The 13,481-nt window shown below is 40.9% G+C and overlaps 1 protein-coding gene across 5 annotated transcripts in view; it reads right to left on the bottom strand.

The window, feature by feature from the left end:
* The window catches only part of LOC116705871 (rho-associated protein kinase 2), a 29,787-nt gene that overhangs the window by 5,197 nt on the left and 11,109 nt on the right, over positions 1 to 13,481 (bottom strand). For all 5 annotated transcript variants that reach the window (XR_004336073.1, XM_032542327.1, XM_032542330.1 and 2 more), the window contains exons 8-26: positions 12,542 to 12,633; positions 9,731 to 9,890; positions 8,339 to 8,435; positions 8,143 to 8,222; positions 7,338 to 7,386; positions 7,106 to 7,241; positions 6,627 to 6,718; positions 6,135 to 6,381; positions 4,817 to 4,923; positions 4,419 to 4,575; positions 3,936 to 4,096; positions 3,364 to 3,548; positions 3,107 to 3,176; positions 2,781 to 2,884; positions 1,961 to 2,147; positions 1,482 to 1,575; positions 1,115 to 1,209; positions 651 to 839; positions 333 to 495 (exon numbers count right to left, since the gene is read on the bottom strand). Coding sequence is in view for 4 of the 5 variants with exons in the window: in XM_032542327.1 (XP_032398218.1) it covers positions 333 to 495; positions 651 to 839; positions 1,115 to 1,209; positions 1,482 to 1,575; positions 1,961 to 2,147; positions 2,781 to 2,884; positions 3,107 to 3,176; positions 3,364 to 3,548; positions 3,936 to 4,096; positions 4,419 to 4,575; positions 4,817 to 4,923; positions 6,135 to 6,381; positions 6,627 to 6,718; positions 7,106 to 7,241; positions 7,338 to 7,386; positions 8,143 to 8,222; positions 8,339 to 8,435; positions 9,731 to 9,890; positions 12,542 to 12,633 (2,465 nt within the window). In the remaining variant the exon portion in view is untranslated. The remainder of the gene's footprint in view (positions 1 to 332; positions 496 to 650; positions 840 to 1,114; positions 1,210 to 1,481; positions 1,576 to 1,960; positions 2,148 to 2,780; positions 2,885 to 3,106; positions 3,177 to 3,363; positions 3,549 to 3,935; positions 4,097 to 4,418; positions 4,576 to 4,816; positions 4,924 to 6,134; positions 6,382 to 6,626; positions 6,719 to 7,105; positions 7,242 to 7,337; positions 7,387 to 8,142; positions 8,223 to 8,338; positions 8,436 to 9,730; positions 9,891 to 12,541; positions 12,634 to 13,481) is intronic.

The following is a 13,481-nucleotide window of genomic DNA, read 5'->3' on the forward strand; positions in this document are numbered from 1 at the left end:
TTGTTTATTTGTTTGGAATCCGATCATCGGTTCCAAATTTAACTGTACTTTCACACGCTTGTTGTGTTGCAGCCATGTTGTACAGGAAACACCGCTCTAACTTTTGCCTTTATTTTAGGTCCAAAAAGCCTGGTAAAACTGCAAATCACCATTGAATCAAAAGAAAATCTTCCTATTATCTGTGAAATAAGCATGTGACCTGTTTTCAACTCCACCCGTCAAAGAATCGGAATCAAGAATCGATGAAAACCATGATCGAAAGGAAGAATTGTTCAAATCGAAATGATGGCCAACCCTAATAAAGAGCGCAAGATGAAGTCTACTTTGTCTACCTGGGTATCCGTCGTCTATGTCATTGCCACTGCTGATGCTGGTGGAGTCCAGAGAGTGAACGCTGAGGGAGGTGATCTGGCAACGAAGCTGCTCGATGTCACTGTCTTTGCTGTCCAACGCCATCTGAAGCTCCAGACGCACCTGGCTCTCCTCTGCTATTAGCTGAATAAGAGACACAAGCAGGCTTTTAATTGCAGTTGTAATGTATTTTCTATCGTTCGCAGTAATAAGCCCAAAAAAAAGGTCTGTACACAACTTAATGTGCATATATTGATGCCATTTGTTCGTATGATGGTGCACAGTGTCGGCATACTGACCGCCTGCATGTCCGTCAGCTCTCTCTGGTACTTGATGATGGTGCTGTTGAGCTTCTCCTTCTCTGCTCTCAGCTCCAGCTGCAGCTTCCTGTTCTCCTTCTCCTTCCTGTGCACCTCGGTGTCGATGCTTCGGTGGCCTCTCTGCACTGTCTCCCTCCTGTTCATCACCTCGGCCAGCTTGTTGATAGCCTGGGAACAAATACACAACAATGTAGCTTTTTTCACAGACCTATTTGTGATTGACATGAATTCAGTAACTAAGCCCACAGTGAAACCTGCAGGATTGATTTAGTTGTAGGTCTTAGTGATTTTGCTCAGAGTTCAAGGCAGTGCCTGCAGCTGAACATTATTCTTAACAACAAATGATGTGACATAACAGTCGTCAAAAAGTCTGACAGTCAAAGTAGGAAGGTATAGAAAATATTCCAGGCTTTCCAGACCTGCGTAGGCGCCCAGACACACACCTGAATTTTTAGTGTTCTTTCATTCTGCAGCAGCTTTTCAAAGGACAGTTTGAGAGAGTTCATCTGCTTCTCCTCCTCCTTCACTTTCTGGAGCTCTATATAAAGAGCAGAGAAGAATATTAATTGAAATACTTTAATTACTTAACATAAGTTTTAGTGAATTAAGCCATAAATTATAGCACAAGTTCTTGGTTCCCTGATGAAGAGAATGCCAACTTTTCATGGCATTTTTACAGCCCACTACCCGTAAATCATCTGGATATGTTAGACAGCGTTTTAACACATTTTCCAGCACTGAGGGAAATGTCATTCCTGTAGAAATCTTTTCTCTTAATGTGGTGATTATTAGTTCCAAAATGACACTCACGTTGCTGCATGTCTTTCAGCTGGTTGTTGAGCTCCTCTTTCTCGTTGGCCAGGTTGGCCACGTCCACCGTCAGAGTGCGGTTGGACTCTTCCAGCTGTAAGGGGTGTCAGCGTAAAGAAGTTAGAGTCTCATCCATGCATACAGTAACAAACAAGTATTTTTAAAACAGCAGTTACAAAGAGCTTTATGAGAACAAGAACTGGAAAAAGTGCTTTTGACCGTTTTTAGTACTACTGCTAACAACTGTTATTTACTGTAGCGTTGCCAATGTCCAGCCTCAGTTTTAATCCAACTGTCTAATCAATGTTACACCTGGGCCACAAGCTGAAGACAATTAGCTAATTGTTAACTTAACAAACCTTAAATGGAATTTCAAAATAAACAAAGAAGACCATCATTAATATCACTAAAGACGTCTTATATTGGAATTTTATTTCACCATCAACTGTAAATGGTCTCAATCCCAACTCTGATCTCACCGAGCTGATAGTGGCCTCCTTGTCGCCGAGCTCCTGTTTGTGTCTCGCCATCATGTCTTTGATCTCCAGCTCCTTCATGATCTTCTCCTTCTCCAGATCCGAGTACTGTTCCTCAGCGATGGAGCGGGCAAGCTGCTCAGAGTCCGCCTTGGTCAAACTGGCTTCCAGCTGCGCTGTCAGGGAACTCCTGTAGAGGCAGGAGGGGAAGGAATGGTTGTTACTATTTTATTAAATTGGGTAGATCTTTTAATTGCAAAATCTCCACTGTTATTATGCCAGTCAGAAGTAGACTGCCTATAGCGTGGACAAACGTTAAGTTCTGAATGACCTTCTATGCCAATGTACGATTGTCCAAGCGAGAGTTACACTGATTCAGAGCTTTTTGTCCACGATAATCTTTGGCTGTAGTTCATCTGGGGATGCTGCTAATCTGGCTCGCTCATTCAGTAAAAGGTCAAATCCTCCATTTTGGCTGTGGGATGAATTCACGGAGGGCAAATAACACTAAACTGGAAAGTCTGTTACATTGTTTAAAAAACAAGATAAATGTTCTATTTGTAGCATTATCCTGTGGATGCTTCACTGCCACTGACATTTAACTATAAAACCTCAACACATGAGTTTTTGGTATTTTATTTCATGCTTCCATTTTATACACAACACCTTGTTTGAGTTACATGCTTTATACTTTTATTTTGTATCATTTATCATTCATCTTGTTTTATTAAGTGTTTTATGTGTATCGTGTCTAAAACACAAGACAAATATCAGGTAATTTTAGTGCTGCAATGCCTCTATTTATAGTATTTAGACTGGTTACCTCTCATCCTGATATTCTGCCAATCGCTGCTGCACCTCTTTGTACAGCTTGTTCCTCTCATCACGCTCGTCCTTCAGCTCACGGATCTGCGTCTTGTAAAGAGTCTTGGGAGAAAAACAGTTGGAAATTCAGTTACTTTCATATCACAGATTTGGAATGGAGGCTCATATCTTCCTATTCAAGCCCCATATTGTAGATTAATTTAGATTTTTGTTTGCTAGTCTGACAATATTAAGTCATCTTTGCTGAGTGGAATATAATAATGGCTGCTACTACTGCTTGTAGACAATGTAGGCAAAAGAAAGAACATGGATGGTTTGAATTACTGTGAAATATTGCTCAGCCTCCAGTTGGTCTTTCAGTTCCTTCAGCTGGCCACCCGCCTCCTGTTTCTCCCTGGAACAGGACCAGCAATCTGTCAATCACTGCTGCTGGCCAACTAATGACCAGAGCCAAAGCACTTTCCTCAAACCAGATATGATGAATGAGATTCTCCACAGCGATTTGCCAATAGTATTACAAGAAGCTCTACAGGTTCAATGTGCATTACTGAATGCTGATTATATCATTATGTGTGTTTGACCTGCGTAGCTCCTGGTTCTGTTTCTCCAGGACCTGCTTCACGTCCAGTAGGTGGTTGAGCTCCTGTTTGAGCTGTTTCTCCGAAGAGAGGAGCACCGACACCTGCTGGTTCTGCATCTTTAGATCGCTCTGGCTCATACTCCGCTTGTGGATCTCCTGCTCCAAACGCATGCTTAGGCTCTTTACCTGCGAGAGAGACACAGACACACACACAGACACAGTCACACAAATTAAAAGTTATTGGTAAAAAATCAAGTTGCAGAACAAAATATTAGGGCTGCAGGTAAAGATTAATTTCATTATTTTGATTCCTTTGTATAATTAGTATCAAATTGTTGGTCTATAAAATGCCCATCCAAGCTTTCAGAGCCCAAGGTGTCATGTTGCCATTTTGTCTGAACATCAGTCATGACAAGAGGACTGTGAAGTGTGATTAAGAAAAAGCTGCAAATATTCAAAGTAGACAATTGCATTTTCGTTTGATAAGAATTACTTCAAACAATTCAATTGAGTATTAAAAATTGTCACAATTTTCTATCAAGCCCAAACTACTGATAACGATGAAAGACGCACCTCCTCAGAAAGTTTCTCTTTTTGTGCCTGCAGCTCCTCCAGTTTGTGCTGCGCCTGCTTGTAGTCGCAGTCCAGCATGGAGTGCTCCTTCTGTTGTTGCAGCAGCTTTCCCTCCACCTGCAGCTTCAAGCTGCGCTCCTCCTGCAGGGTGCACTCCATCTCTGGACCAAACGAAAAGGCCAGAGAAACCATCAGGAGAGTCATTTAACCTGCACTAAATACCACTTTGGTTGAGTACCAGATAAATGACCCGAGCAAATTATCGTTTTCTGTCAAGGTCTACTCCATCAGGCAGACCTTCATCTTTTTCAAGTAATGTTGAATTTTCTTTTCCCGCTTTTCTGAATAAGTAAACCCACATTTTGACTGTCATAATTGATAATACTTGTGCTTATTTATGTTTTTATTTCAATATTTGTGTTAGGTGAGCTACAGAGCAGATGCTGATGCATTTCATCCATCCTGAAATCATCTTTCACATACTTTTTAAGGCCTCAGACTTCTCCTCGATGGACTGGTGGATATTGTTTTTATCTGCGAGCTTGGCTTTGGTGGCCTTGTGTTCTGCCTCCTCCTGCTCCAGACTCTGTTGGAGCGACTTCAGCTTGAACGTCAAGTCAATCTCTTGGTTGCTCTTCTCCTATAGAATCAAATTGGATATTAGGTTTTCTAATGGCAATCATTCATTACATAGGGATGTTTCACATTGACTTGATCAACTTATTGCATGGAAACAGCCAAAGGAACATTTTCAAAAGGCTGGAGAACAATGTCAACCTAATCTGTAAATGTCAAACTGAAGTTTTCAGAGGGAACATCTACTGGGCTAGCCTTAACTCTCAATTAACAATAGAAATTAGCCATTAGAAATAACAGCCAACCTTCTCGAGGTCATTGAGCTTCTCATGTAGCAGCTTCTTTTCAGACTGGACCTTGGCGAGAGATGACTTCATGTCTTTCACCTCTTCTTCCAGGCCAGAGATACGTCCTGAAGTGTGGGATGGTAACAGGGAAAAGGAAATAATAAAAAAGAAATTTTAGAAGGAATATAAGAGGACTTTAGTGCAGTGGTTGCAAACACTACAAGAAAATGCACCTGAACTGTTCAGCTATTACATAAGGCTCCTGCACACATTTGATATATAGACAACAACACAGTAAATGTTGATTTCCCCTTTAACCAACTCCACCTACATGGAGAGTTTTACCAGGAAAAAAAAAAGCATGAGGCATCGGAGCAAACAGGCGATACTTTTGTTTCGATACGTCCCCTCTGACCTCAGCGACTGGCCTCTCTGCAAAGACTGAGCATGTTTCAGTTTCCAAACAACATCTCAAAAGAGGTGCTGGCTCTGGTCCTTTGGCTTTCACAGCCCCTTGCTTCACTCTCGGCCTTTTGAACAGATGTTTCCACCTATGATCTGATATTTCCCAAAGCCTGGTCCAAAAAAAGAATTCACATCTAATAACCATGTCCAGCCTCCAGTTTTAAAGTTTTCCTGCTACTGAGGACATGTTTACTGAATGGGATGCAGTTATGGCAGTGAACCTTTTTTGGTTGGTACAATCCAACTTTGCTAACCTTATAACACTTGAATAGACACATTCAAGTTTGGAATGTAAAAGGCTTGTGAATAAAGGGTTAGCTGGTTGCTAAGGTGTTTATTATTGAAGAAAAATGTAGCAGTAAAAGTGTTTTTCTTTTGCTCATTTTTCACTTTGAACCACTGTGTAAGCTATGTGTAGAAACTATTATTAGACTATTAAAGTGAGATGTGTATCTTGAATTTGACATTTTACGTATTTCTGTTGCTAACATTTGCCTCCAGCGGCGGCTGTGGGAGTTTAAGGTATAATGTTTAGTATTTAGCTTAATGCTAAGCTAATGTAACAGCAAGACAATGACAGAAGTCATAAATTCAGCCAACAAACTCCTCTTTTGTCTGTTATACAGCAAGTATAAGTTTAGCCAATGGCTACCATAAACTACTGGTCATACCAGACCAAATAAAGCTGTAACAACATAACCTCTGACTGTAAGTAACAGTGTGTTTTCTTGCTTTTAAATTCCACTTTTAATATGGAAAATGAAAAATAACACATTTATTCCCTCAAAAAGGTACACAGTCTCACTTTTAAACTACGTGGAACTACTTATTTCAATGCATATTCAGAGTGTAACAGACAGCCAGGCCTCACCCTGCAGGTCAGTAATAGTTTCTGTCCCGAGGTTGCGGTGTCTTCTCTCCTCCTCCAGCTCGGCCTGCAGCCCCATCAGCCGCTTCTCCAGCTCCATCTTGCTGTTTTCAAGCTGGCTGCACTTTTCCTGCATCTCCCTGAGGCTGTCCTCCAGGCTCTCAGCCTGTTTCTGTGCCTCTGCCTGACTCTTCTTCAGCCGCGCCGCCGCCTCCTGCTCAGCCTGCAGCACGGCGTTGGCCTCTTCAAGCTACACATGAGAAACAGACAGGATGAAGCTTTTCCCTGCAAGCTGAACTGGGTCAGCGCAGCAGCAAGATTAAAATGGGGTTTAATGAGGGTAAAGCAGAGAAATAATGACAATGACGGTCACAGTTGCTTGCTTGAATATAGATTATTAAATTAGCATGTTTGAGTTACATAAGTATGAATTCTACAGTGAAGCATTTAAAAAAAGAATATTAAGTTAGGCAAAGTTAAAAATGTCCCCCTCACTTGTCTCTGCAGCTGGATGTTGTTCTCATTGGAGATCTGGGAATTCTGGTTCTTCTTCCTAAGATCTTCTAGCTGGTCTCTCAGGTTGTTCACTTGAGACACAGACAAATGAAAGAGTTAATGCATTATGTGACATAACACATTCAGTGGACCATGGAAATACCATGATCCACCCACTAATAGCCAGCATATACAACCATATAGAATATATACTGTGATGATATTAACAGTGGGAAGCAGAGCTCCCAGATATCCTCGTGGTTAATTTCAAAGTTATAATGACTTTAACAGCCCGACATGTTAAACCTTAACATGTCAAACAACCTGACATGTTAGAACAATTTTGCAAGTGAAATATATGAAAATGAGAACAACTGAAGAACTATACTATCGGCATAACATGACATTTAAAGTCTTAGAAATGCATTTTTTAACGTTATTCAGGAGTTTCATGCTCCAATGTTTACAAGGGTGCTCACATTCGTTCTCCAGGCTGCGTTTTCTGTCAGTTTCAATCTCCACCTTGCGCAGGTTCTCGGTGCTCTGGTGCTGCAGCAGAGCTCTCTCTCTCTCCAGCTGCCTCAGCGAGGCCTCGACTTTCTGCCTGCTACTCATCTAATCAGAAAGGAAAACACAAAGAATGAGAGTGGAATGAACTACCTACTTTATCACATCAGCTACATGGTTGAAAAAACATGCATCCATCCTTACCTCCTTGTCTAATTCTTTGACCAGCTTGTCTAAACGGTTGGTGGCAATTCTAGGGGAAAAGAACAGTTTTATTGCACAAATCATTGAATTAAGAGGAACTTTGACACCGGATCATCAACTGATTGTTCCTCTAGGCTACTTTGATGAAGCATGTTGGAAATGCTTTTCTTTTCCTTTGTTTTTAACATCTACCACTGTCAGAAACTCATGGATGTCATGGAATCAGGGATGTAATTTTCTGTTGTGCAAAACAATTTCCTTCCTTATACACAGCACACAACATGAATTCTGATCCAGTAACTATACCAATGTCTCAAAATGTATGTAGGGATGATTAATATAAAAATGCTACATGCTCAACCTATAAAATGTTAGATGGTTATGTTTTTATTTCAAGACATTCTTATGGTTAAAATCTGAACTCTTTAAAGTGTAACTCTTGCCAAAATGCAATCTAGTGTCTTTTTGTGAATGCACCCAAGTCAAACTTTCGTTTAAAAGCATATTTAAGACGGAAGCGCCACTTTTAAGATTTACCGTATTAGGGTTAAGGGTTATGGTTAAGGGTTATGGTTAAGGGTTAGGATTAGGCTAACCCTCCATTCACAAAAAGACCATAGGCTTGTAACTCTAGCATTTTGGTGAGAGTTAAGCTTTAACCCAAAGTGTTGGCAATGCATTTCCCCAATGGAATGCTTTATCATGAAAGAAAAGTTAACAAAAAGGTTTTAAGTAAACAGTTACATATTTAAGAAAAAAATTGACATGAATGGTCCTCAGCTCTGTGTTATTTGTCCAGACGTACTTGCACTTGTGCTCCAGCTCATCTTTGGCCTGCATCTCATGGTTAACCTGCTCCTCCAGCTGATGAAGCTTTTTCTGCAGCTGCGTGGATGGACAGACAGATGACCAGAAAACAAAAAAATGATATGACATTTTCCATCTTTTTCTATTCTCTCTCTATCTCTCTGTTACTATGATAGTAAGCAAAAAACGCCTACCTCTTTCTTACTGTCCGAGCAATAATCCTTATTCTCAGAGTGTTCTTTACTGTCCTCCGAGTCCTCCACAAAGCAGTTGTTATTTCCCTTCAGCAGCCTGACAAGAAAAAAAGGGACAGAGTAGAGCAATGAATGTCTGACAGTTAGTTTACCTGGACAACATCCAACACTATCCATGTGTCCAACTTTCTGCAACGAAGTGACGTATTCTACTATAACCAGATCCATAATAGCAACTGGGTGGTCAAGGGGATGCTGGATGCTCACCAAGAAACCAGTCACATTTACTGCATTATCAGAACCGCTCAGAAATCACTTATACTTCAGACCCATAACCTCATGCATGGAGCACAAAACTGTGTTGCTGGGGGGAAAAATAAGCCTGATGATCTTCCAGACATTTTCTTACATCTGGATGGGTTTACATTTGGAGAAACCCAAAGCCACACTGTCTGTTGCCAACTGTTAACCAACATGATGGTGGACTTGACTCGTAATGGTGGGCAACTATCTCTGGGAATCATTACATGACTCTGCCACATGGCTGCATATAACCAAAAAATCAGAAGCAAGTTTACAATAATTTTAAGAAAATTCTTGCCCTTAAATTGCTGTTCTCGCCTGGGCTTTGTCATTTAAAAAAAATTGGAAATGCAAACATACAATACATACTGATAAGACATTTAAGATGATTTTAGAAAAGTTGTATTCTAACATGCAGAGTTAAGGATGCAGTCTGAAATCAAAGGAAGGCTGGTCTAAGGCCATTTATTACTTGCTAAATATTCATTCATATTCATGTATTATCAAGGATTTCTACACCTGTATACACTTGTAAACTAGATTGATAGTCATTTACTGATTTAAATGGCAATGTTTTGTCCCTGACTCTGAATTTGTAAGATAAAAGTAAAAGATAAATTGATTAGACACAAACAGTTGAACCTTCAGCTTCATGAGTATAAGCAACAACAGAAGAACAAGAGGTTAAAACATTGTTGGTCCTAAATCCAACATGTTTTTACTACTTCTCCTAACGATCAAGACCAGGGGTTTAAAAACTAGACTCCATCACAAGCAAAGAGGGCATTTAAAAAGGGCTGTCAGAACAAGGCAGCAGTGTGGAGCTCAAACAGGCATACAGTGTCTGACTGGTGTGAGGCTGTATTAAAAAGGTATGCTCTCTTTTCAACCTCTTGCATTTTAAGCACAGTCTAGAGGCTCTTGTGGAAGTTCACACACATGAGTGCTATATTTTCTTCACAGTATCGTTACCAAAAGTGCATTAAGACAAACTTAAGGCCAGCAAACACTAATCTAGACAACAACTTTATGCAGAACAGCAGAGACGAAGCGTGATTATCAAAGAAGACATCCAAATAAAATACTTACTGGTCTTCCTTGAAGTAAGTAAAGCCGACAAATGGTAGTTGGTTGCCCACAAAGGCCTTGGGTGGAGAAAAGGTCTCAGCAGCTCCTTTATCATCCTCTATGTCATCAAAGTTACTGGTGTCTATGTCACCGTTCAGCTCAGGCACAACTGGAGCCACAGCTGGAAACAGAGACAGTCATGGAGCAAAAGGGGGAGAGGAGGAGGTGCAAAACAAGAGGGGTTAAGAGTGGTCGAGAAAATAGAATGATGATGCTTAACATGAAGACTATCAAATCTTAAAAAATCTGGTGCTGAAGTTATTTAAAAGTACATCTTCAACAAACTCTTAACATTTTTTTAGGTGTTTTACGGTGTAATTCTATGCCAACTTTGGCACTGCTTCTAGTAGGAGTAAGCACTCTGCAGGTTGGCGTGTGGCTGACACCACTCCTTTTCTCGTACAGTGCTCGCTTTGTGTCCCACACACGGTGCCTTTCACAAGTCAAAATGCCTGCTCCAGGCGTGCTTTAAAAGTCTGCACAACACAACAGGCAGACAGGAATGTGTCAGAGGGCCAATCAGATAAAACTAAGCTAGTCCTTTAACCTATAAATAGTTCCTAATTGACAAAGAAAGCAGCCGTGGATCGAGTTCCTCAGACCAGTGCAACTCTGGCTCCAAGCAAAGAGCTCATTACGGTTAGGTCAAGTCACAACCCTCAGCGTGACAAGTCTGACTCAAAGATGGTGGAGAAAATACAGGGAGAGATCAAGTGGAAGAATGAAACAAATGAGGGGAAATAAAAAAGAAGGGGCAGAAAAAAGGCAAAATGTGGTCAGACAGAAAGAGACACAGGCTGCTCCACGGAGGCCCTTATGGCACGACTTCCCAGAATGCTCTCTGATAGCGGTGTGGTAATGACAGGCAGCCGTGGCCACAGTGAGAGTGAGAGAGCGGGAGCAAACCTCGAAACTAGGGCGCCCCTCTCATTAGAGCAGTCCACACAGGCTGCACAGCCTGCCCCGCCCGCCCGCTACGGGGGGTGCTGCCTCCCATCCCATCCATACATCCATGGGGCTGGCTTCTTTTCATCAACATCCCAGAAGCTTGATAATCATAAAGACAACTGGGAGCATCCTCAGTAGTAAGTGAGTAAAAACTGGAAAAAACCCTCCTGTGTCATGGCCACACTCAGTAGTCTTTAAACAGACACAGAGGGATGGGACTCCCATCATGAGAGGTACATGCAGCTGTGCGGGAGGCCAAATTGGAACAGGGTCATGATGTGTGTGTGTGTGTGTGTGTGTGTGTGTGTGTGTGTGTGTGTGTACGTGAGAGAGAGAAAGAGAAACTGGACATGCAATTGCAAACATGAAGAGAGCTGAGCAGCACAGCAGTAGCACAGTAGTGGTTTTATGTTTCCAGACTGCCAGGCAGTCTTAGGTTCAGTCCGAAGTTCTGTCTGTTGTCCTAATCAGAGCCAGGTGAAGCAGAGAGACGAAGAGGCAAAGAGAAAGAGCCTGCATGTGATTATATACAGACACATAGGTCCTGTTCATACTCATACTAATATATCCCTTTCCTTATTTCCTTCCTTCCTAAGCGATGCTAAATCTGATACAACTATATAAGGGGAGATTATTAAATAAAGAGACTAATAAAGTATACATTATAAACCCAGACTCCTTACAGGCAGTCCATGTGCAATCATCACATTTTAATTTAAAAGAATAAAAGTATGAGCTAAATAACGCAATGACCAAGAGGTGTCATAACATTTGCAGAAATATTTTACAAAGCTTAGATTATTTTTTTCCATTTAAGGTGCTTTATATGTTCTAATGTTCTTTGTGTTCCTATCTTTCTTTTTAATACATCTATAAGGAACTCATTCATAAGGTACTTTATATATACATATTTAGTCTCTTTTTAACTCAAGATGTTTAATATGGTTTTATGTGATTACAGATTTTGCATTAGGGATTTTATGTTTTTTTTCTCTTTGTCTGCAGGGTTAGTTATTGTAAATGTAAAGTATTTGTATTAGCTATTATGTATTAGGTATTGTAAATGTAAATTAAACTATTACAAAAATAAAATAAAATATTTATATTCCTTAAAAAATATCTTTGTTTTTGTTCTTGGATAAAGGGACCATCATTTAATTCTCACATCAAATAGCAATTATTTCTTTGCTGATTTACCAAGTGATATTGTAATAATGTAATTTAACTCCATGTCTTATTCTTTAAGTTATGTATTTAGCCAATATTATTATAATTATTATTATAATAATACTGTCCATTTCAAAGGCCAGTTTATGTAATAATCTAAATATATTTTAGCAGTTGTTATCACATCTTAGAGTCAGCTAAACCGAAATTTTATAGTCACAACATACCTTTCATTAAAACAGCCTTTCAGTTTTGTCAGTGTGTGTATTGCTAGTCTATCTCTTATAGAAATATGTAGTTTTTTTTCTCAATTCTCTCTAATCTATTCTATACCCATACGCAGCTGGTTATCCTGCGGGCCTCATGCAGCATGTGCTCTGCACAGCATCCAGTCATATGATGTAGGATATGAGAATATAGAGAGCATGTGTACCATATTTGCAGACTTAATGGCTCAGGGGGATGGAAATACACTTTGAATTGAAAGTCTGAAAGAAGCAGATCTGCAGAGGAATGGGCTGGGGATGATAAGAAATATAAGCAAAAACAGAGGAATGGCAATGTGAAGTAGAAAAGGACACACATTACCGCAGATGGAAAAGAGGAAATCTGCACCTGCATTAGGGGACTTACAAACATGCACATGCACACACTTACTCTCTCGGATGTTGTCAAAGGTCCACTGATCGTTCTTAAAGAAAGGGTGACACTTGATCTCATCCACTCCAGTGCGGCCCAGACGAACCTTCCTGCATACAGCAACAGGATCAAGACTGTGAGCAGAGCCTGAACACAAAACACACCCCGCTTGTCCCCTACACCCACCATCACCATGTCATCCCAAACACACAGCCTATAGAGGAGTGACCACTAGGCCCTGACCACACTGACCAGCATGGAGAGCCGCATGACCACTGGTGGACACTGGAACCTCCTCTAACCCAAGATAATGTAGATCCAGGAGGAGAAAGGGAGTAAAGGCGGCAGCATTAGAGTGCAGGAGCCAACATCAACTACTCTGACCGACTCAAACACGACTGCTAGAGCTGCTATTGCCTTCCTTCCTTCTCCTCTCTCTCTCTCTGTCTCTCTCTAAAACTCTCTCTCTTTCTCGTCCCCCTTTCCTCCCTTCTCCACCACTGGATACAGGGCTGGAGGGGTGCGGCAGGGCTTGCCACGTGTGGGACATTCCAGACCCAGCCAAAAGGAAGAAAAGGCAGGGGTGGGGATGAAGAGAGAGAGAGAGAGTTTTAAAACCCCCGCAAAAAAGAAATAAAAAAAATCTGACATGCAACCAAGCCAGGCTTACAACGGGTCGTGTCTCAATGACCAGAAATATGTGCAAAGTAGAAAGTTGTGCCAGAAAAGGATGAGGATAGAGAAATGGAAAGTTGCACTTAAAAAAAAAAAAAGGTAGATGAAGAAATGGGGGAGTGATGAAAAACACATGGAAAAGGAGGAGAGATGGTAGTGCTTACAGAAATGATTCAGCAAGACTAGCTGACAGTGACACAGCATGTTGGTTAAGTGGTGAATGTATTGGTCAGTGTTTAAGATATGTATGTGTGTGTGTGTGTGTGTGTGTGTGTGTGTGTGT

This window comes from Etheostoma spectabile, chromosome 18 (assembly GCF_008692095.1).
Source record: "Etheostoma spectabile isolate EspeVRDwgs_2016 chromosome 18, UIUC_Espe_1.0, whole genome shotgun sequence".
Lineage (NCBI taxonomy): Eukaryota > Metazoa > Chordata > Actinopteri > Perciformes > Percidae > Etheostoma > Etheostoma spectabile.